Genomic DNA, 24,738 nt, shown 5'->3' with positions numbered 1-24,738 from the left:
TGTTGATGCGGCGGATGATAAGAATTAAAAATATTAATAAATTCGTTTGATAGAGATTAATTAAATTTCAAAACATTAAAAAGGAACAAAAACGAACTACAAAATTGAAATACTATATAAAAAAATAATTATTTTAGTTTAAATTACTACTATACTCACTAGAAAGAAAACTTTTAAACTACTCTTAGGTTGGAAGACGTACTGACCATTACGGGTTACGACAATCTGAATCACGTAAGCTTCCAACACCGCCATCTACCATAGAGCCAACAAATTAATTAACCACATGGATTCAATTTAAACAAAAATTATATTGATGTGCGACGTAAAACCGCCATTGCCACTTTTGGAGAGAGAGAGATTATTCAGTCGGTTGTTGAAATAATCACCGAAAATCTGTTTGAGCCGGTTATATCAGATTCAAACAACTTCCGAGCTACGACACGTTCTTTTACTGGGGCAATTTAACAGCGTTAATTCCTTCGCGTTTCGTTTATTTCCAAGCTTATTTATTAATGTGGTTTTTTCGCATCGAGGCATGTTGCAAAACAAACATGATTCCTAGAAATATTAAATCACATATAAAAAAGTGTTTTATATTATCAACATAATTTTATACGATTACTACTGTGATTATAAACGTAAAGAGTTAGTATTGTAAAGGTCATGTGGTTTATGTACACTTTATTACCTAAGTTAGCTCCATGGAGCTTCTTTCTATTCTTTGGCTCATTATAGTTTTCAAAGAGAAATAGAAGAAAGCTCTAACGATTATTTCAGAAATCAAATAGAATAGCTGTTACGAGAAATGTAAGAAAGTTGACATAAATACATTGCATTTAAAAAGGTTTACTTCGAAAGGGCCGAAATATATAATAATCCGTTAACTTTCCTTTTCAAAAGTATTTAAGTGTTTTTTTCAAAGTGGTAGTTTTCTGCCAAATTGTTAGAATTATTAACCAATAAATTCAAGGTTAATATAAAGGATCTTTATCTAAATTAAATGTAAACAATGTCACCAAAGTAACTTTATACGTTTGGTAAACATCACACCCGTATCAGAATATTTTACTAATACAATTAATAAATTGCATTAAACGAAGTAGTAACATGGTTTTATTGATATTATATGATAAGCACATATTCATTTTCATTGCATTTCACTTCCATCTCTTGATTAACATCAAAAATATACATTGTGGTATTTTTAACTAGAATATTTTTCTAATACCTAATTTTCATTTCTTGGCAAAATAATAAATTTTTCATACAGTAATTAGTTAAAGAGTACGAAGGAAACCTAAATTTTATCAAAATGCAACGTGTGTGTACAACGCTGAAATTGAATTATTAGCTGCTTGCGTGTATTTTGATCAATACCAATGTAAAAAAACTTTAAATACCATAACATAACTGCTAAATTTAATGGTTTTAATATTTCTCTACACAGAATACAGCCACTGATTATGAAATACTTAAAAATGCATTTTCAAGTTCAATTACAAAACCAATTTCTTTTGGTTTAAATTATTTAACTGGTCAATTGAAAAGTCCCCGGCCTACGATAGTAAAACAAATATTTTTGGCAATTTTTTTTTTATTCAACATAATTCCTTTTAATGGTGATACACTGATTATAGCGATTCTTCAACTTTTCGATACCATTTTTGTAATACGATTTGTCCTTTGCTTCAAAAGAGGCGTGTTTCGGCGATCACCTCTTCATTCGACGAAAATTTGTTCCCAGCGAGCATTCTTTTGAGGTCTGAGAACAGAAAATAGTCGCTGGGGGCCAGATCTGGTGAATGCGGTAGACGAGGAAGCAATTCGAAGCCCAATTCATGGATTTTTGCCATCGTTTTCACTGACTTGTGACACGGTGCATTGTCTTGGGGTGAAGCAACACTCTTTTTCTTCAAATGCGGCCGTTTTTTAGTGATTTCGTCATTCAAACGGTCCAATAACGCTATGTAATTGTCGCTGTTGATGGTGCTCCTTTTTCAAGGTAGTCAATGAAAATTATTCCATGCGCATCCCAAAATATAGACGTCATAAACTTGCCAGCCGTCTATTGCGTTTTCCCACGCTTTGGAGCGGGTTCATCGTGTGTAGTCCACTTGGATGACTGTTGATTGAACTTCGGAGTGAAATGATAGAAGCCATCATCTTGAAATACTGCTCCGAATCATCAACTCATCGTTGTTTTTGGTCGAAAGTGAGCTCGGTCGGCACCCACTTTGAACATAGCCTTCTCATACTTAAATATTCGTGAATGATATGACATATACGTTCAGTTAATATCTTTAGAGTGTCTGCTATTTCATTAAATTTCAATTTACGGTCATTCAAAATAATATTGTGGATTTTTTTTAAATGTTTTCGTCGGTAACAACTTCTTTTGGGCGTCCACTGCGTTCACCATCTTCGGTGCTCATTTCACCACGTCTAAACTTAACATATCAATCCTTGATGGTTGATATGCTTGGGGCAGTATCCAGAAACTCGGCATCAAGCCAAGTTTTTGCTTCAATTGTACTTTTTCCCTTCAAAAAGCAATATTTTATCAGCAGGCGAAATTTCTTTCAATCTATTTTTTTCACAATAACAAAAGTTGCTTCAATCAAAATGCTATAATTCACAAACTAATGATCCCACAGCTGTCAAATTTATACAAGCACCTTTTGAGGCTTAGGGATAACAAAAAAACATATGGATTTAATTATAGTAGCGCCATCTATGTAGCAGGCCGGAGACTTTTCAATTGATCTGTTAAAAGTGGTGATGTTTAAAAAGCCATTTTGAACTGGTTCAAATCCTGGTTTTATTGTTTCTACATAACATAGGAATAATTTTCAGTGGCGTATTGGGATTGGTGCTAAAACTAGGACCTGATTCGGTATTTCCATGAGCAGGGCCAAATCTGGTATATAAACTGTCCACAGAAGACACTTCGACTACATCGATACCGACTATACATGACCAATTGAACAATAAATTGAAAATACTCTATACATTTTAACGAATAATCAGCAATACCAAGTACCGGATCGGCAAATCCATTTTCTTGAATAACAACACAGTTACCGTGTTGCAAAAGTTGTAAAGATGTGTAAGATGAAACATTATTTCAGTTAACAGAAAGTTCTACCACACTTTCTGATTATCATTTGTTCAGGTCAATGCTCCGTAGTTTGGCTGGCATAATGTTTCGAAAGGATGAATATGTTCGAACATATATCGATTATTGGATCGCTCCGATACCAACATCCTTCTTTCCATATGGTGCCGCTATGTTACCAGTAAAATTTAAAAAGTTGTAGAATAGGACAGAGAATATTCTGATAATAAATAATATAATATATAACAATATAACCTTAACTATAACTATAACTTCTCTTAAAATAACCTACGAAAAAATAAAATAAGGAGTTCTAAACTCTTGCTTAGAACTTATATTTTCATTCTGTTTTGGCTGTTTCATTGACAGTTTTCTGACAGTATGTTTCTTCTTCAGTGTGTTTTGGACATAAAATTTGTCTAATAATTCTTCTTTCTTTCTTTTGGATTCCTGCAATGTTCCTCCTTCGGTTTAAAATGAGAGCTTCAGCTCCATAAAAGCACTCCGTCTTGATCTCAGTTTTGTATATTTAAGATATATTTTTTGTTGTAGATGTATTTTGTTAAGTCTTAAAGCTGTATCCATTTTTTGACAGAGAATCATATTAGCAATCATTTCTAGTCCAATTTCTTGAATAGTTTTGTCCAAATATTTGAAATGAGATTCTATTTGTATTTTGCCGTATTTAGTTTCTAAAAATGTTGGAGCGAATTTGTTGCCAGCCATAAAAACTATTTTCTCATATTAAATTTGAAGGTCTACTTTTTCTGCTGCCTCTTTTAGAATCTCTATTTGGTTTTGAGTTGTTTGAGTGTCTTGATACTAATTTTGGTTTTTCCTAATTTGATTAGTTGGTCAATTTTAAAATCCGACTTTGTTTTGTGGTATTCTTGTATTACTGTCTCTAAGACGCAAGTTAATTGAGACAAAACTTTGCCTCGCTCCTGTTTTAAATTCGAAGGGCTTTGATATTACTACCTTGAATTTTATACCAGTTACTGCTTATCTCGTAATTGCATTGGTTTTCAAATCCAGACCTTGTTCTTCCATAATTTTAAATAATGATCCGGAGAATAATGGTTCATAGAGTCATAGGCCTTTTTAAAGTCTACAAATGTGCAGGCCACTTTCTTACTATAAAGTTTCTGTTGTCCGAGAATTAGTTTTAAAATTAATATTTGTTCTGGATAAGATCTGTCTAGTCTGTCCGCTTAATATTCATCAATTTTGCATTCATGTTGTTGAGTCCAACAGATATTGGGAGCAAATTTTGTAGGTGACTGGCAAAAGGGGGATTTCTCTGTAATTATTTATATCGGTTTTATCTCATTGTTTGTGTAGTGGATGGATTAAGGCAGTATTCAAGGTTCACGTATCAGGAAACTTTTCAGTTTGCCAAGTGTCTTGCATGATCAACATAATTTCGCTTACAATCCCTGGACCGACTGATTTCAAGAGTTCTGCAACAATTCCGTTTTCACCTGGTGCCTTGTTGTTTCGTATTTTAATATGTTAATGGCTATTTTCAAATAATATACTATAATAAATAAAGACAATACAATAGAAGTGAAACAAAACCAAAAAACTAAAAATGAACAAAAGCAATAAATACTAAATAAATATTAAAAATACACCTAATCATAGAAAAAAAACTAATTCATGACGTAATTAAAAATGATGGCACAATAACTACTAGATCTCTTTTAAATTAAGAAAATACTTTATTTATTATTGAACGGAAATATTTATTAACAAAAATCCAGAGAGTAATTGAAATATTACCTATTATTGCCATAAAAACAGTCAAAAGTATTTTACTGTTTATCATTTACAGTTTTAATTTTTTACCCTATTACGTTAACAATCCTGAAAAATATCGTTCCAAAATCAGTCGAATGAAATTAGTAGAACGATCAATAGTAACTAAAAGTACGCGACTGAAACAGTAGTAAAATCAGTCGAACCAAAAATAGCCACTCAAACAGTCGATAGTAAAAAGTAGTCAATTATTAAACAGTCGATAGTCGATTTCAGTCGATAGTTCCCAACACAACTTTTTTTTGTCTTTTACAGTCTTTTTACATTTGTTTGATAACTTCTTCTTCTTCTTCTTCTTGATGTCTGTAAATTTGGGTTGGTTTTGGGATAAATTTTAGGGTAGACATATTTCTGTGATCTCTGGGAAATTGAGAATTTTCTAAAAATATTTAGCAATTTCTCTGCATTTTTCTTGGTGGTTAAGTTCCAAATGCCTTTCTTGAAACAGATATTCTCAAGCTGGCACCCATTTCACTTGGTTTCAAATGTTTTATGAAAATTCCTGGTGTTTTTCTAGAAGTCTTCTTCAATTTCCACGAGTTGACTGTTCTCTTATTACCTTTAAAATTATCCGGCTGCCAGAAATCTCTTATATACCATATGTGACTTGTTATTGTTTCATGTTTTGAATACCTTCATGGAGTAATATATAGAGTGTTAACTTAATACATGTAAGTTCAGAATTGTTTTGCGCGGTCTCAGCAGAAAGGAGCTGAGAACGTCATTTCGCTGAATTTCATTGGTTAGTTCAAATTGACATTGCAGGTCCCTGTAATGAAAATATTTTATTCATTTAATTCATTGGTTGACAATTTCATACGCATCACGTGACTAACCTATGATGTCACATTCTACTAATATAATTTTTCAAAACGAATTATTAATATAAAATTTCATATAAACACAAATATTATACAATATCAAAAAGCTAAACTATAAGTATATAAACTATAACTATATATATATATATATATATATATATATATATATATATATATATATATATATTCTTTAGGGCTATGAATTCAAATAAGATGTATTAAAGTTTCTATCTTGTTGTTCCCTCATAGTGAAAGCAGAACAGCACAGTTGAAAGTCTTACTTGTTCAACACAAAAATTTATTAAGACAACATATAATTATTAATATAGTACAATGTTATTGTGAAAATTATGGAACAGATAATTGAAACAGTTCAATCAATATGTGTCAGAATAAAGAAAACTTATTGCTGTGCTCTTATTATGGTAAAATCGAAGGATTAAAAAGATAGCTTAAGCATCGGTTATTAACAATATAATAAAACAGGCATGATAACCTCTTGTCTATTAAATAAAGCTCACCTTGTTAGTCTACAAATTGTATTATATTATTTTGTATTAATGTATTTTATTAATATCCTTGTTGAAAAGGTTATTTCGGTTAAGAAGCCTTAAGCCAAAATATTAGTTATATGTTTATTGACCAATATACACGTGCGTGAAGCAAATGAACTCATTCAAAATAATTAGGTTTTTAATTTATGGCGTTTTGCAAACAACTTTTTAAAGGGTAAGAAAATCTTTTGATGTAGTATAATCATATTTACCTTCAATGTCATTTAGCCATTGCCCCATTTGGACACAATTTGTGTTTAATATAATGTACGTAATATTATCGTGATTTCTTCTGTTGTATTTCTCTAAATAATAATATATATGAATACAAATGCGTTATATAAATAATCACATACGTACCAAGTAATAGCAATGCTAAGTTACACATCCTTAATCTAGCTAACTTGGGTTGTTTCTTCCAAAGAAAACTACGTCTATTTTTTTATTTCCACACATAACTGGATACACAACACTTTTGAGGATGAAGATACATTTTAATCAAATAATAGTGATTATATTTAAGACATAAGAATGTTAATTGTATTTTATGTTAGACACACAAAAATGACGTTGTAAACAATCTGAAAAAAAAAACAATCTCATTATAGAAATGAGCCAATCAAATGCCTTTGTAGGCCCATTCAAATGAAGCAATAAAAAAAGTGGTCTCAGAGTCAGTCAGCATTGGACCACGCAAAATATTCCATCGGTTTATCATTCAGTCAGCATTGGAATAATGTCTTGTTCTGTTCTGATAATTTTCCGTTTATTTTGTTCCCAATTATTTGCTTCTGTTTCGCCTAATTCGGTTGCTATTGGCCGGTTGGATTTAAAAAAATGTCAAATTTAAGGATTATTGGTGTCTTTTTGCTGAAATTATGGGAACTCAGATTTTACCAGAGTTAAGTAGTGTCTGTATCAATTTTGTTCCTTTGTGAACTTGAACGTTTAGAGTCTCCTTGTGATATTTATAAGAGACTGATATATGATCAATTTGGAATTCTCCCATACTCTGGATAAGTTTTAATATTTTGAGGGATTCTTTTTAAAACGGGTTGATATAATTTTGAGTTTGAAGTTTCTGTAAAGTTCCATCGGTCTTCTCCCATTTTGTTTTTTTTTCATTTATAAGCAGCGAATTCACCGAACATTTTCCTGAACTTTCTTTCTTTCTCTAATTGTGTATTAAAATCGTCAATTAGATTTATTACGTGATTTTTGCGAATTTTGGATGTCGCGTTTTGGATATATTGGTACACAAATTAAGGCTGCCATTTTGCTCATTTTTTGACTAGCCTCTAAAGGGAAAAATTATTGCAGTATCTCAAAAATTATGATATAAACATGCAATACATACAATGCGCACTTGTTAACTTATAATAAATATTGCTTACAGCAAATCTATTTCCACTGATAAGAACAGAAGGTATTTTTAAAAATCATGTAAAACAAACATTGTCCAATAGATAAATTATTATTGATCTTCAAACTTGTAGCAATATAATATTATGTAATTATTTAACGTGACATCAAAGGTATACTAGAAAAAAGTACTTGCAACACTTAATTGAATAGATATCATAAATATTTTGGAATTTTTTTATCATATATTAAGTAGAAATAATTGGTTTAAACAATTGTATCAATTTACACTTAAAATATACTTAATTTATTAGGTGAAAAAACAATTATGCTACTGGAAAAGTACCACTCTCTAGTACTTTAATACATGTATATGTATTTAATACAGAGTACATGTATTAGGCGCTTGTAGGTACTCTGATAACTTTATAAAAATTAATCACAATATTTTTCATCATCTTTATATCAACTTTTTTACATCTTTCTGGCAACATGTGTTAAAAGAACGATGTTTAGCGGCGGTCTAATTATCGATCTTTTTCGCAGCATTAATCTGAACACTATGAATTAATATATATATATATATATATATATATATATATATATATATATATATATATATATTTGTTATTTCGAAGAAAATTAAATCCAAATTATTCGTATTATTGTATAAGTACGTAAGTTGCTGCTGTGCAAGGAGATACTAAGACGTAACAGGTCAATATAAAACTCCCCGACCTGATGCATAGATTAAACATATATAGTATTAAATCCATATGTTTTTTAAAGGGAAAAATACAGTTGAAGCAAAAATTTGTCTTGATGCCCAGTTTCCGGACACTGTTCCAGGAAAATCAACCATAATGGATTGGTATGCTAAGCTAGAGGTGGTGAAATGAGAACCGAAGGCGGTGAACGCACTGGATGCCCAAGAGATGTTTTTACCGACGGAAACATTTAAAAAATCCACAAAATAATTTTGAATGACCGTAAATTGCAATTGAATGAAATAGCAGACACTCAAAAGATATTAGCTGAACGTGTACATCATATAATTCAGGAATATTTGGGTATGATAAAGCCGCTGTGCAGAGTGGGTGCCGCGGAGCTCACTTTTGACCAAAAACAATGACGAATTGATGATTCGGAGCAGTGTTTGAAGATGATCAAGGGTAATAAACCCGAGTATTTGCGTCGATATGTGACAATGGATGAAACTGGCTCTTTCATTTTACTCCGAAGTCCAATCCACAGTCATCCGAGAGGACTGCATACGTAGAACCCGCTCCAAAGGGTGGGAAAACGCAACAGTCGGCTGGCAAGGTTGTTGCGTCTATATTTTGGGATGCGTATGGAATAATTTTCATTGACTACCTTGAAAAACGAAGGACCATCAACAGCGACTATTACGTAGCGTTATTGGGCTGTTTGAAGAATGAGATTGGCGAGAAAATGCCGCATTTGAAGAAAGAGAAAGTGTTGCTTCACCGAGACAATGCATCGTGTTACAAGTCAGTAAAAACGATGGCAAAAATCCATGAATTGGAGTTCGAATTGCTTCCTCATCCACCGTATTCTCCAGATCTGGCCCTCAGCGACTATTTCCTGTTCTCAGATCTCAAAAGAATGTTCGCTGGGAATAAATTTTCGTCGAATGAAGAGGTCTATTTTGAAGCAAAGGACAAGTCGTACTACAAAAATGGTATAGAAAAGAGGGTCGATATAATCAATGTAACACCCTCGAAGGGAATTATGTTAAATAAAAAAAAAATTTGCCAAGAAAATGTGTTTTACTATGGTAGGCCGGGGACTTATAGAGAAATATCAAATATCATAGAAAAAATGAAAGATTTGCAATAAGTCATGAGTAACTGCTTCACTCTCCTGTTAACACCAAAGTGCTGTAACTCTTAGAAAACACTTGACTAGGACGAATATTCAGAAGAACCAAACCCTGTGATCTTGTGTAGTTGTGTAGTGCACTAAATGACAAAACATTAAAAAGTGCTATTAACTTTTCTTTTATTCTAAATTAAGTACCATTGGGTCTTCCTAGATACCTTAGTGGAATGAATATATTAGAAACTCTACGACAATGGAATTCAATATTAGATAGTAATAAACACCTAAATCCGAGCTCACAGAAATTTATAGCGATTTTACATTTTCAATATCAACCAAAAAATATAGGGCAGCTTAATTCAAGGGTGGCCATGTAACAATTTTTAATGAAGCTTGTTCAAGCCGTTCAAATAAGATTACGTACAATCTCGAATAAAAAAGAGGCTGAAGTGTTTCTCGAGTATCAATAAATATAATGTAATAAATTTTAATCTAATAAATACTTCACAGTAATACGATACGTAACACTCAGCTAGTATGCAATGACACCTTGAAATGACCCCGTATAAGTAGAATTTTATATATCTCAACGATTACATGAAATTCAGAAAACAATGTTTAGCGGTAGAGATACAGCAATTATTATTGTAAATGAGAATCAATAGAAAATATTAAATATCGACAATATCTGCCTTAAAGATTATTTATTTATGTAAGTATGTAGATATTAGTCCCGTTAAACTCTTGAATATTCAGTTAATGGATCTAGTGTTTAACTTAAGCTTTGAACCACATTATCAACATTAGACCTACCGAGTTACTAACTTAGAGACTCCGGAAAATATCTAGTCCTACTGGGTCATTAGTGGAGTGACCAGGTTTGGTGACGTAAGGATCGTTTTCTTTGTGAGGCTTATATTTTTACCAATGTGATTCGAACCCGCGATCACCGAAGTAAGGAGACAGACTTGTCACCTTAACTGGAAGCAATTTTTTCTAAATTATTATTTTTATTCAATCTTAATCTGGTAATTAAACTAGAGTTATATATGGAATGGAATAAATTGGACAAATCACCTATACCTTGTTATCAAAATCTTTCATAAGCATTTTACATAAATGTGGCAGAATTTTCTTGATTCAGCGTTGAATTCCTCCCTTCAATTTACGGATGGTAATGGGATTTTTGGCATAAACCTTTAACTCCAATTTAGGTAGGAACTCGGTTGCCTAGTCTAATCAGCACCAGTACCAATTATTGGTTGATCAGACTTATTTTTAAACAAGATGCTTCCAAATGATCGAATGATGCCTCTAGTCTAAAATCTACATACATTGTCATTAACTTTGCTTTTCTTAGCCTAACTGCGGTAATTTGATTAATTAACGAACCTATTAAATTGTTGATGTTTGGAAATTCTTCTCGGCTCATAGTCACTTTAGTTATAGCGTTAATTGGAATACGTAATAATGAAGATACAGATGAGCTTAATGGTGATAAGACGCATAGGATGTCTTAAAATTTACAATTCTTGTCCACCACGTCGAATTGATGTTCCTAAAATTTCCCCAATACTCTCACTCATTGCTTCGATGTTAATATCTGACCAACTAGATAGTCGTGATATAGATATTAGATAACCAGTGGGTTTATGGGGTATGGGTGAGTTAATGATTAAACTTTTAGAATTTTGATGACATCCGGTTACTCTGTTCTTGTTCAATAACGAAAATGCATTCTTGCTCTTGTACAGTTTTTATTTACCTCCTCTGTTCTGCACAATCTGTTTCAGAGCAGTAAGTCACTACGTTGCCCATCTTCTAGACCGTTTGTTATTTTTTTCATGAAGAGCTTCAATCTGTAGGCGTAACTCTCATCCCTCTATATCGGCGTTTCTTAATCTTTTTTAGACCATAGAACCCCAGAAAATCAAGCACAAAACACAGGTTTAAATTTAAGACAATTTATTTTAGTACTGAAAAATAAATACATTAAAAAAACACATGTTGTATTAATGTGAAGGTTCGTGCTGCTTTTTTACAACTAAATTAATAATATTTGGGTTGATGTTTTTACTTAGTCTTAATCCCAAATCGGATTGCAATTGTAAAATCTCTCTCTATTTGTATCTTGATGCATACCAGAGCAAGAGCTGGCATTTATTTATTAATTTAAATGTTCATAGCCAAGACGTCGAATCCCCATGCACATACTCGTGGACCCCCAGGGGTTAAGATGGGATGTCATCAAGGATGTCGCATCTCTTGAGCATGCTGTTGTCTTCTTATTTCACTCAGCGCTAATACCAGCTAGTTCGTATGTTGCTCAAATCTCCTTTAATATTTTAAAGTCACCTTTTTACCAACGAGGGCTTTTCTGGGCCGGACCTACTGTTTAACGTGGGCTCCGAACCATGGTCCTCTGCATTAAGCCTACCGACTGGCGAGTGACCACCTTAGACATCATCCCAGAAGACATCCGGTCGACATTCACAAATTTTAAATAATCACAAAGATAAATTTCGAATCGAATCAGGTCGAAAATGGAGAAGACGACGTACGAGAATCCAGCGTTTCAGATGCAGGAAAACGGCGGTATGGGTAACGGGACTCAGAAAGCTCGGTTCAGCATCGATTTCGCGGACAAAAAGATAAAGAAGAGCTTAGTGCAAATAACCAAGGAAGTTCTTCCTCGATCAGAGAACTATAGAAATTCGAGGAGAGCGGTGAAAAGACCCTCGTTGGGCGAGTTACATGGTACTGAAGAATATGTCAGTGTAAGTTTTTATTAATACGGTTGTTTCAAACAAAATACTAAATTAACATTGACAAACCAACTGTGAAACAAATCGTCGATATTATTAATAAATTCAACTTTCTATAAAAACTATAATTTCTAACAAAATTCTAATATTATTTCTCTAGAATAAATTATTCTTCGGTACATATTGTTTCCTAAATATTTTAAAATATATTATTATAAAAGAAATTTTTTTGTAACTAAAACCATAATTTTTGTAACTAAAAAGAATAAAGCCACTTAAAAAAGCCAGTAAACTTTCGGTTTTCTAAAGCCTTTTTGAATATAAGTACGTTATTTGTTGCTGATAATTTACAATCTTGATATATAATTGATAACAACAAAGTAAACATATATGTTGTTGTTTTTGAACGTTTACGTTACTACGTATTTGATATACAACTAATTAACTTCTAACTTATAAAGTTATTTTCTTTTAAATAAACATTGTAAGCTTACATTTTAGTGTCCATTAGAGATATAAATGTACATTTGAAAGAAAGTATTCAAGCGATCTTCTCAGGCGCACCAATTATCTTTACCGTTAGTTTACAATCAAAGTTTACAAAGTTGATATATGGCAGTCCGGTATAAATTAGAATCTGAGCTAATACCAGCTAGTTTGTATGTTGCTCAAGTTTCCTCTAATAGTTTATGTATGCATTATTTCATGCTTTACTGTTTGCACACCGAGATTCATATATATATATATATATATATATTTGTTTTTATATTTTAAAGTCACCTTTTTACCAACGAGGGCTTTTCTGGACCAGACCTACTCTTTAACGTGGGCTCCGAACCACGGTCCTCGGTATTAAGCTTACCGACTGGCGAGTGACCACCTTAGAAATCATCCCAGAAGACATCCGGTCTTACCCAGCCTGGTTAGTGACGTGACTGGGATTATTTTCCATGTAGAATTTTGCACTCATACCTAGGACAGTCACAAATTTTAAACAATCACAAAGATAAATTTACAACCATGTCCCAGCAGGATTTCAACCCGCGAATATCGCAACAGCATGTGTACCGTCCTGTCCCCTTTACCACTGTGCTAACCAAGCCGGCACATAAAGTTGTTGTTCATGCTTTAAGGAATAGTTCTGTTGTTCCTTGAATATTATGCTCTTTAAAGCGTTACTCTGAAGCCTTTATTATTATTTAAACAACAACAATTTTTTATCCTAAAATAGAATATCGGGTTTAGTTTAATAAAATAGAGTATTTAAATTATCAGAAGGTTGTGATTTTGATAGTGGCGATGATAACATTTCACTTTTATGTTTATAATATTTATTTTAAACATAAGAAAATGTGGTTTATAAGTTTATCCCGATTAACTTCATGTGCATGAGGTTTCATCATATCATTTTATTACAATATGAAGTACTATGGAAAATTACTGTTAATTTTTAAGAAACATTAATTACTAAATAATGGCATGTGCATTTTTAACATGATAATTTTAAGATAGTGTGTAAAAGGTGTAAATATTTAAAACTAGATAAAGATTTATTAATACAATTAATTACAGCCCCAAATGTTACTCAACAATATTTTACATAGTTAAACTTGGGCGGTTGTTTATAAATTAATTATTGGCTATGTTCCTTAAAGGGTTGCTTTGAACGCTTTATTATTACTATTGTTTGCTATGCCTCATAATTTAATGCCGTATGCCAGATGCTCATTGCTGAATGACGACCAGTTTACCAATTCAGACTACGAAGTTTGCTATTAACTAGTTTACGCTTGGTACAGATATGATTTTGCCAAGTTAACCTGTGGCCAAAGTAAAGGCTCATTTATTCTACGTGTTCCTCTTGTCGGATGGTTTTGGTTGTATAATTTCATCGACAGACAGGTTTCTTTTCTTTGAGTGTAAGTAGCATGGTGGACTTGTTATGGTTTGCCTTTTATCTCCAGTGGTTAAAATATTTCGCTGTTTTATTCTGATGGTATTGGAGTTGGAACGAATCACTTTTTGGGTTAAAATATACTCAATACAGTCATTGTAACCCTACTAGCCGGAAGGTCCGCAGCGTAAATCTTGTACTGTGCTCCATTTTTATTAAACCTAAACATAAAATAATGCGATATAGAACTTCTGAAAAACCAGGAGGGACCCCAACCCCGAATTATTTATAACTTGAAATTAGGAAAAAAATCAAATAAATTTTAAATTATAATAATTAGAAAATTCACTTTTCTTAAACAATTCTCTTCCACCTTTAGGTGTATAACAGCCGGTCTTAAATGCAAAGGGCAAAACTTTCTGTACTTATATACAAGCTCATATGAGATTCCCTTAAGTTCGTTATTGTTTATTTTGAAAAAGGTTTTCTGGACTAGAGCAAGATCTTTTGGAAAATAAAGCATTCTATATTTAAACAAATAATATTTACCGTTAAGAAGACAAATTTCATTAAAATTATACACTAACATAGAAAAATAGGCAAATATATCCAAAAATAAAAAGAAATATGATCATAATGAATCAATGACGATGTGTAACATTTCAGAGTTGGTAAATTTTAAATTAACCCAACAGGAAATAGTACACATGTAGTATTTAACATAAATAATACATGCTTATATACAAACCCAATAAAATACCTTATTATAACACGGGGTATCCCAGAAAGGAAAGTCCACCATAAAACGAAAGTCAAATAGATCGATACTATATTCAAGAATTCATATATATACTTCATTCATATAAATTAGTGACTATTATTTGAATTAATTACAGCTCCAATGGTTGCTCAACAATATTTTACATATTTAGACTTGCGCGGTTGTTTATAAATTTATTATCGGCATTAGATCCGCGTTTATTGAATAAAATTGGTTGATGCTATGTAGCTCTCGTTCTCAGATTTATAAGTACGGATAAAAGACTCACTCACCAGACTATTTTGGGTATAGTATCGAGAGGGTTTTGAGATTTATATTAGATCTATCAAGGATATTCTAAACAAAGGTTAATCCTTGCCAGATAGGGTTGCTCTTATTATAAGAGCAACCCTATCTGGCAAGGATCACCTCGTTGAAGGGGTTCATCACTGATTATAAACATGGCTAAATACATAAACAGAGAGAAAGAGAGAGAGAAAGACAGAGAAAGAGAAAGAGACAGAGAGAGAGAGAGAGAGAGAGAGAGAGAGATCAACAGTTTAGATAATTATAGAAGTATTTGGGTTAGTTTTTTTGAACTAATACTTTTTTGCTCTTTCTCAAGTTATTTCTTTGTTTGCAAATCTAAATCGCTAACCCCAAAGCACTCATAACATTTTCAATACTTTAACTTTGCTAGACATACTCTCTATATGGTTTGCAAAAGTATAATGACTTAGCTTATGATATTAAGCAACAGCAAGTTTCATATTTAAATTGTTTACTAAAACTGGCTGCAAAAATACTTAGCTTGGTAGTTGTGTAATAAAGGATATCTGTCTTTCGTTTTTTTCTCTTTAGTTGAGTAAAATTTATCTAAAAACAGTTGGTTTTGGCTGAAATAGATCGTTGAAGGGAACAAGCGTTTTATTACCAACGCCATCTTTTTAAAATATTACTAATTAATTCCAACATCTTACATAATATTTTAAATAATATAATTCGTAGCCTTTCATATAAAAACATAATAAAAAACATTGAGAAACATAAAATCAAGTTGATTTTTAGCATTTAAATATTTTAAATCAAATAGTTTGTCATCGACAAGAATTTCTATCAATTCTTAGTGTAAGCTGAACCGGGTAGAACCTGAAATAACTGGACGAAAAGAAGGATAAACATTAAGGTATATTTGCTGTATAAAAGCAGAAAAATAACTAGGCATATAAGAATGTAGTTGAATTTTATTATCAACATTCTTCAGAGGTAAAATATTTCTTGAATAAACATTTTGTTCGATTCATTCGTTCTAAAATGCTTGGATAATAAAAAATGAATAATTATCAATTATTAAAGGCATACTGTATTATCAGGTTTAGTAAAAATACGCGAAATTCTTTCACCATTCGTTACATCTTTATCAGTAGTAAAAAGGCCATAATTATCATAGTTGAATACCTGTGTCCGGTGGAAAATCCACATTGAATGACTTGTCAGTTCGTTTCGATAGAGACATTGTTAATAATTATTCGACGATTAATCATTTAGTTTAGATTGGTGAATGGCAATCTCGCCTCTTCTGAAAACTGGTATAATCCAGCTGAAACTGAGTTTTAACGTAACCAAATCATATCGGCTATCAGTAAAATGGTCTTCAACCTGTATTAGAAACATATTATTTTTTGGCTGATAACAGTGAACATCGTTTTAAGTTTTGTTTAGAAGTTCTACTCCGTTTTGATTAATTCAACGTAGCAAAAGGCCGAAATAAAATCCGAAAGTTCGCGGTCGAGGTAGGCGAAGAAAAACAAACGCCAGTTAACGATCAAAAACTTCACCATTTTGATGTTTTTGGAAGGTATTACCTAAAAGTGAAAATCAAAATTGTGTAACCAAAACTAAATAGTTAGTTAGGAGTGTATTATATGCTTCAGATAGTGATCATACAATGAGAGTGGACAATACATAGTTGATGAATTTTCAAATATTAATAATTGAAATGTATGCAATGGAATGCATGGAAGTACTGGCAAAATTTTGTCTTAATACATCTGTTATTGTGATATTTGGAAAACTGTCTAAAAGCAATTATGAAGTCAGTGCCAAGTGGATAAAATAATTAGAATAATAGTGAAAAAATTGAATGTGATTTATGTGATTTAAGAAATAGAATATAGTGAAACAAATCAGTACTGTGTTAGGTTAGCAGAAATAGTGATTAAATTGATATGAAACATCAACACAAAGAGTCATAACACTCTAACGACAAATTGTTGCTACCGATATGCTACTGAGATACACATTTCACGATTTACTTGGGGAATATATTCAATTATATTTTTGTTGTTGACACTGCCCAAATATACTTATTGATGATTATTTAAAATCCCACAATAATTTCTAGTTTATAGTTACATACTATAGAATACAATATAAATGAATTTACTATACTTAGTGATTGTTCCTACCAAAAATTCTTTTAAAATTCAAAAATTACAATAATTTACTATTATTATTTTAGGAAATTTATTCATTTATTCAAATTTTCACTGCGATCTTTATATGCAATCAGTATAATTCACGAACAAGGATATTAATTAAAAAATAACCTAATTGCTTTAACTTAAAGAGCACTGTGAGATTTAACATCGTAAAACTATAAGCATTGACTAAACAATAATAAAATGTGATGATATAATTTACTATATTGCAGGATTAATAATATAGTGATATTACTGAAGAACGTTCCGAATTTTGCGTGATAATATTTAGAAAATATACACATATTTCTGTTATTATTGTAATAATACAAAAGTTAGTTCACTTGGAAAAAAGGAAATAATAAATCAATTAAGATATGTCTTATTTTAAATATATACAAATTGAAAAATGTTCTCAGTCTTATATGATAAAAATCAATTGGAAGACAATAATACTCATTTATTTATTTATAGAAAAATATTTTATTTTAAATACATACAAATTCATGAAAAACATTCTTAATTTTATATGCCAATAATTAGAAAATATGGGTCATTTAGCCCTAATAAAATGAAAAACGCAATTGCTTTCAATATTTATAATAATTATGAGGAAATATACAGATGTCTCAGTTTTTACTAATGATAGAAAGGTTTTATTCATTCCGAAAGTAACAATAGCCATTTATTTATTTATTAAGAAATACTTTTTTATTATAAAATTTAAAAAACGTTCTCTCTTATATATGATAATAATGATACACATGTGCCAGTTATTACAATAAACTAAAAGATATTAATTTACAGCAAAACCGATTTATTTATTTGTTGAAGAATGTTTTTAATTTTTATGACAATGATCAGAAAATATCCAGATTTGTCTTTTATTTATTTTATTTACTAATAATATGAAAACTATATAATATTATTATAATATTATTAATAAATATACAATATATTATTAATATATTACTATATAATATTATATATAAAATATTATTAATATAGGAATTAGATATTACATAAACTATTTACTAATGAATAAAATGGAAATTAACAATATTCATTTATTTATTAAGAAATATTTTATTTTAAATACATACAATACAGTTAGCCCTAATAAAATAAATTATTTTACTTGGAAAGAAGCTATACTTATCTATATATTTTCTGAAAAATAATTTATTTTAAATAAATAGAAATTGCAGTTTTGTCTTTTATTTATTTGATTTTTTTATTTACTAATAATATGAAAATTATATAATATTATATATAATAATATTAATGATATTATATATATATATATATATATATATATATATATATATATAATATCATTAATATTATTATATATAATATTTATATATATATATATATATATATATATATATATATATATATATATATATATAATAAGTATTATTGATACGAAAATTCTATATTATATAAAATATTTGCTAATGAATGTAATGGAAATTAGTAATATTCATATATTCATTCATTCAATTTATATGATAGCAATCATAACATATACACCTATCAGTTATTACTAACAGCATCAAAAACAGTTGATTTGGAAGAAAACAATACTGATTTATTTAACAAATTTTTTGAAAACTATTTTTTATAAATATATAAACATTGCTAAAAAATATTTTCAGTTTTATATTATAACATTTTGAACGTTTATGTCAGTATTAATAAGATAGTTTATTCACTACATTACCATTAATAATAATAATAATAATAATTTGTTTATTGAATAACATTTTATTTTGAATATTCAAAAATTATTAAACTTAAAAAAAATTAAAAACTCAGTTTTATATGGTAATAACTTGATTTTATAAACATGTCATAGTTATTATTTTAATAATATGAACATTTATTTATTTGGCAAGAAGTGAGTTCCGTCACTTACTTATTTCAGAAATAAAAATATAATAATTAATGAAAAATACATCAGCTTGATGATATTATTTACACAAATGGAAATGTGCACTTATTTGGAAAAAACAATACTAACTTGTTTATTGAAAAATACTGTATTTTAGTTATAATAGCTAGGACTATACACATATTCATTGATACTAATAAAATAAAAAATATTGTTTTGAAAGAAAACAATACTGTGTTATTTATTATTGAAATAGTGGAAACTGCAAAAAATACTGAAACATTTTCTGAAATGTATGTGATAATAATTATAAAATATATGTAGACTATTACGAAAAATAATTAATTGAAAAAGAAACCAACCATTTGTTTATTGTTGTATATCCTATAGAACCAGAGTTGCATATATCGTTACATATACACTGTATATATATACAGTAATACATCACATATGAAATATAACATGATATATGAAATAAGACGGTAATAGAATAATTATTATTGTCTAAATAATTATTGATTATTCATTATTACCAATATTTAAAACACTTAAAAGTCGCAAGATATCGAAATGGTAAAGTAATATATATTTAAATTTAAAGCAATTAATGAATTTAACGCTTAGTCTAACCATCCAAAGGAAGAGATGAAAAAGAGACTTATTTGACCAACAATACAGAGCAAATCCGATGAGCGGCAGTTAGGGGAAAATCGAAAATTCGAATTGAAATGAGTCAGACTGAAGCGCGCACATTAATTGTTCTAATTAATGATGGTAAATACCACCCGCGTCTGCCTGGAACCGTTTTAAACCATTCCAGTGTTCCGTGAAGTGTCGTCCGGAACGTCAGAACTCCGGTTCTATAAAAACCGATCGACACATCTTCACCCGCATCATATTCATGATTTCCATCGCTCCGTGTTTCTCGTCGATGATCCGACAGGTCGTCTGAGTCGCGTTGCTCGTGGGATTTTCGCGGTCCTTCTCGGTTGGCGTTTGGCAGCCGTGAGCGACTTCCACCGGGGAGAGTGATTTTTGTTTTGAAAACAGCGCGTTTCAGTGTCGGCGCGTAGGTAATGGAGAACAGGTCGAAAATGGAGAAGGCGACGTACGAGAATCCAGCGTTTCAGATGCAGGAAAGCGGCGGTATCGGTAACGGGACTCAGAAAGCTCGGTTCAGCATCGATTTCGCGGACAAAAAGAGAAAGAAGAGCTTAGTGCAAATAACCAAGGAAGTTCTTCCTCGATTAGAGAACTATAGAAATTCGAGGAGAGCGGTGAAAAGACCCTCGTTGGGCGAGTTACATGGTACTGAAGAATATGTCAGTGTAAGTTTTTAATCCTTATACGGTTCTTTCAAACAAAATACTAAATTAACATTGACAAAACAACTGTGAAACAAATCATCGATATTATTAATAATTTCATCTTTCTATAAAAACTAAAATTTCCAACAAAATTCTAATATTATTTCTCTAGAATAAATTATTCTTCGGTACATATTGTTTCCCAAATGTTTTAAAATATATTATTATAAAAGAAAATTTTTTGTAACTAAAACTATTATTTTTGTAACTAAAAAGAATAAAACCACTTAAAAAAGGCAGTAAACTTTCGGTTTTCTAAAGCCTTTTTGTATATAAGTACGTTATTTGTTGCTGATAATTTACAATCTTGTTATAAAATTCATAACAAAGTAAACATATATGTTGTTGTTTTTAAACGTTTACGTTACTACGTATTTGATATATAACTAATTAACTTCTAACTTATAAAGTTATTGTCTGTTAAATAAACATTGAAAGCTTACATTTTAGTGTCCATTAGAGATATAAATGTACATTTGAAAGAAAGTAATCAAGGGATCTTCTCAGACATGCCAATTATCTTTACCGTTAGTTTACAATCAAAGTTTACAAAGTTGATATATCAAAGTCCGGTATAAATTGGAATCTGCGTTGTTTCATATTGAAATATCACATGGTTCTAGTAATTCACAAGAATTTCTAATGAACGTATCAGTAATCACAAAAATTGTTTGTTGTTGTTGATATTACGTATTTCTATAAAATATCTCAAGCATAAACGGATATCATAGAGCAGTTTTATTATTTTTATTCAATATTTTTCCAATTATGCATTATATTGTGTTATAATTCATATTGTTTTACTAAAACTTTATTACATATCTTAAATGTAAATAAACAAGTGACAAGTAATTATTATTGTTTTACATTTAGAATTACTTTAGGATAAAATTGATTAAAAATACTCATTGTATAACTATGTACAACACACTTCAACAGAATATCCAGTTTATGGATCCCTTTCGTAGTTTTCTGGAAAACTTCTGTAGGAAATTTTTGTTTTGTTCTGAAAGTCGGATCTATTTTCTAGATTTTTACATCCAAGTGTATCGTTTTACTATTTTGAAGTTAATCTGTTAGTTTTGAAGAACTGACGCTAACTTAACTGGTTTATGAAGTCAAAATGTGGGGAGTCGAAAAACTAGATTTGTACTCGTTAGTCTCTTGTTCATTAAAAAGTCGCACTCTATTGTGTTTCTGCTGAATTATTAGCGAATTCATTTTGGAAACAGTTTGCTCTTTAAAATATTTAAAAAATCTCATTTAATCATAAAATATTGGTTATATTTATGTGTACTATAGCGCTAATGACATTTTACTCAAGATAAATCAAGTATCTCAATTCAACTTATACAAAGTATTTATTACTAAGTAACACATTTTATCGGAAATATAAGTTTAATTGAAAATTTTATCAGCAATTTAAATAGAAACAGGTTGAATATTATCAATCTGGTTTTATTACATTTATCAGCCGCAGGTATTTAGCAATCAAACGATGAGCAATCGATTTTTACAAAAGGGGTACACTAATCCATATAAACAACAAATAAAATAATGTAAAATAGAATAATCTGAGGGATTTCTTAATTTTTTTTTTTAATTTTCAGAAAATTCATGAATCTTGTGAGTTGAATGAAATGTTCAATGTATCTGTAAGATTGAGAGAAACACCATGTTTTGCATTTGATGTAGGTGCAATGGGTGTGCTAAAAATACCTGAAAATACAAGGGTCAAAAACCTTAGACAAGTTTTAAACTTGTTGGGCTTTGTGGGCGCGATATTCATAAGATAAAAATAAAATATATCCAACATATTACAAAATACATTAGGTTTGAGTTTCGTTATAAATATATTTTTATAAAATATAACAAATATCAGTTGGTAGTTTTTCTGACTCTTTTTATTAGAACTGGTCTCAAGCACTCTGCATATTACTATTATATATATATATATATATATATATATATATATATATATATATATATATATGTAATAGTAATATAATAATAATGTAATAATTTCCAAACTTTTACAATTTCAGCTGGTCTGTTACTCTTTAAAACATAGAGTTTCTTAGCTGGTCTTATATTCTTTCAGATAAATATATTTTTATTAATCTAACAGAAATTGAAATTGGCGAGTTTTCATCTTATGTCAAAAGTAAACAAGAACAATTTTACTGAATATCTTCTGGTTACTTTATCAATAGAAGGATTTTTTCATGGATGTTCCTGGTCCTATTAAATAAAAAATCTTTTTGATCACTTATATCTCATCAAGATTCGTTTTTGTTATTAACTCTAATCTAATCTATCTTCTAGAAAAAACAACAGAATATTTTAACAGGTCTAACAGAAGTTATCAGCTTCATCATGAGTTCGTACAAATTTCTAGAGAGTTAGTTATTTTAAAACTGTGTTAGTAATTAGTTAGTAAAAGTGTTAAAATTATATTGCCCCAATAAAATAAATATATTGCTACAAATAGGATTCCATCGTTTTTATCAAGAATTGGACAGTTCTGGCAAATACTAGAATTTTATGTTATACTCATATGTTCAATAGTTATTCTACTAATTTTCACCACTTCTCTGGCAACACACATTGTCCATTTTATTGTACATGTCCGATTTTAATATTAAAAAATATCGATATATAGATATTTTTCTTTGTGACCGATATCTTTATCATTTATAGAAAAATTGGTGAAAATTGGCTTAAAAATCTCGATATAGTTTTGGGATCCCTAACATATGGTACTTATTTTGTAAAATAACTTGTAGTCATACTTTCTCTACACCAGTTTTTTTTGTAGTCTTCATTTCAAACACATATAAGGTGTCATCTTCATGCAATTTCAGCTATTCTCTACTTTCTTTCCGTCAACAAATTTACCTCAATCGAGAAGCCTCAGCTATAAATTTCTTTGCGCAAATTTATCATAATCTAAGGATGGCTTTTCCGTTTATCAAACAGCGCAAATTTATTTTTACATATAAAATTATAGTTGCAAATATGACAAGAAGCAAATTTAAAGATAATATTAATGCCACACCACTCTATGAAGCAAGGCCAAAATTAAACTGATGATCTAAGTGTAACTAAAACTAATTAGTTTTAGTTCCATATACATTTTCTAAAAAAAACTGAGACATTTTAAAAGTGTATGATAAACATGCAAATTTGTTTTAAAAGCATCTAAATTATTTTCATGTAAAAATATGCTGCTTAAATATAATGGACTTATATACAAGAAAGTATATTAGATTTAACAAAAACTCATATATTATCTTGTTTTAATTTTAATGTTATATAAATGTTGAAAGTTTCACCATTTAATATAATGTAATGTATATTTTATAGTAAAAATGGCATTTACTTTTAAAATAATTTATGGATTTTATCGCTTTACAACTAAGTTAATAGGTTATAATGAGTTCTACTGTACCATAATATGTTTAGTTTCTTTCAGTGTCTGTTGTTAAAGAGTAAATGTGTGAATAAAACTATTTACAAAGAACTAGTGTTTACAAACTACATAATATCGTACTTGTTGATTGTCATTATAATTATGGCACCGTGCCTAGCTAATTAGCGGAGAAATGAGTAAGTTTTGATTTTTAAAATGCACGAAATGTTGATACGAAACTATCTACAAATATATATTAACGTATAAACAATAAGTATTGTGTGATTGAAACGATATTCTTATGAAAACTGATATTCTACAAACTTTACAAGCAAATTTTTATTCTATTGGACCAATCTTACTTTAACTCTCATTGAATTTTTATTAAATTATTTTTTTTTTGATAAGGAAAGTGTTTAGAATATAAAATAATACCTTTTAAATCAGTTGTATTCAAAAAAATTTTGAATCTTATAAGTTTTAAACAGGTTGTAATCAACGAATTATCCATATTTATCTTGAATAAAACTGTTATCTTAATAAACTTCAATTTCTTGTCTCAGTGAAAGATGGTTATCATAGACTAACCCATGAGTTTTACGCTTGGGATTGTAGTAACAGATTAACTTTTCATCCCCAGTCACAATG

General features: G+C 29.9%; 1 protein-coding gene across 3 annotated transcripts in view; it reads left to right on the top strand.

Annotated features, from left to right (window-relative positions):
- The first annotated feature begins 16,605 nt into the window (after positions 1-16,605).
- The window catches only part of NKCC (sodium potassium chloride cotransporter), a 53,393-nt gene continuing 45,260 nt past the window's right edge, over positions 16,606-24,738 (top strand). The window contains exon 1 of one of the 3 annotated variants that reach the window (XM_076404539.1): positions 16,606-16,727. Coding sequence is in view for 1 of the 3 variants with exons in the window: in XM_076404537.1 (XP_076260652.1) it covers positions 20,388-20,639 (252 nt within the window). In the remaining 2 variants the exon portion in view is untranslated. Of the gene's footprint in view, positions 16,793-20,203; positions 20,640-24,738 lie in introns of those variants that run through there. The other 2 variants (XM_076404538.1, XM_076404537.1) reach the window with 2 other exon arrangements.

This window comes from Rhynchophorus ferrugineus, unplaced genomic scaffold, assembly GCF_030347505.1.
Source record: "Rhynchophorus ferrugineus isolate W39M unplaced genomic scaffold, kcgeb_rfMv2 rfM4, whole genome shotgun sequence".
Taxonomy (NCBI): domain Eukaryota; kingdom Metazoa; phylum Arthropoda; class Insecta; order Coleoptera; family Curculionidae; genus Rhynchophorus; species Rhynchophorus ferrugineus.
This window is presented reverse-complemented; position numbering and strand designations above follow the sequence as displayed.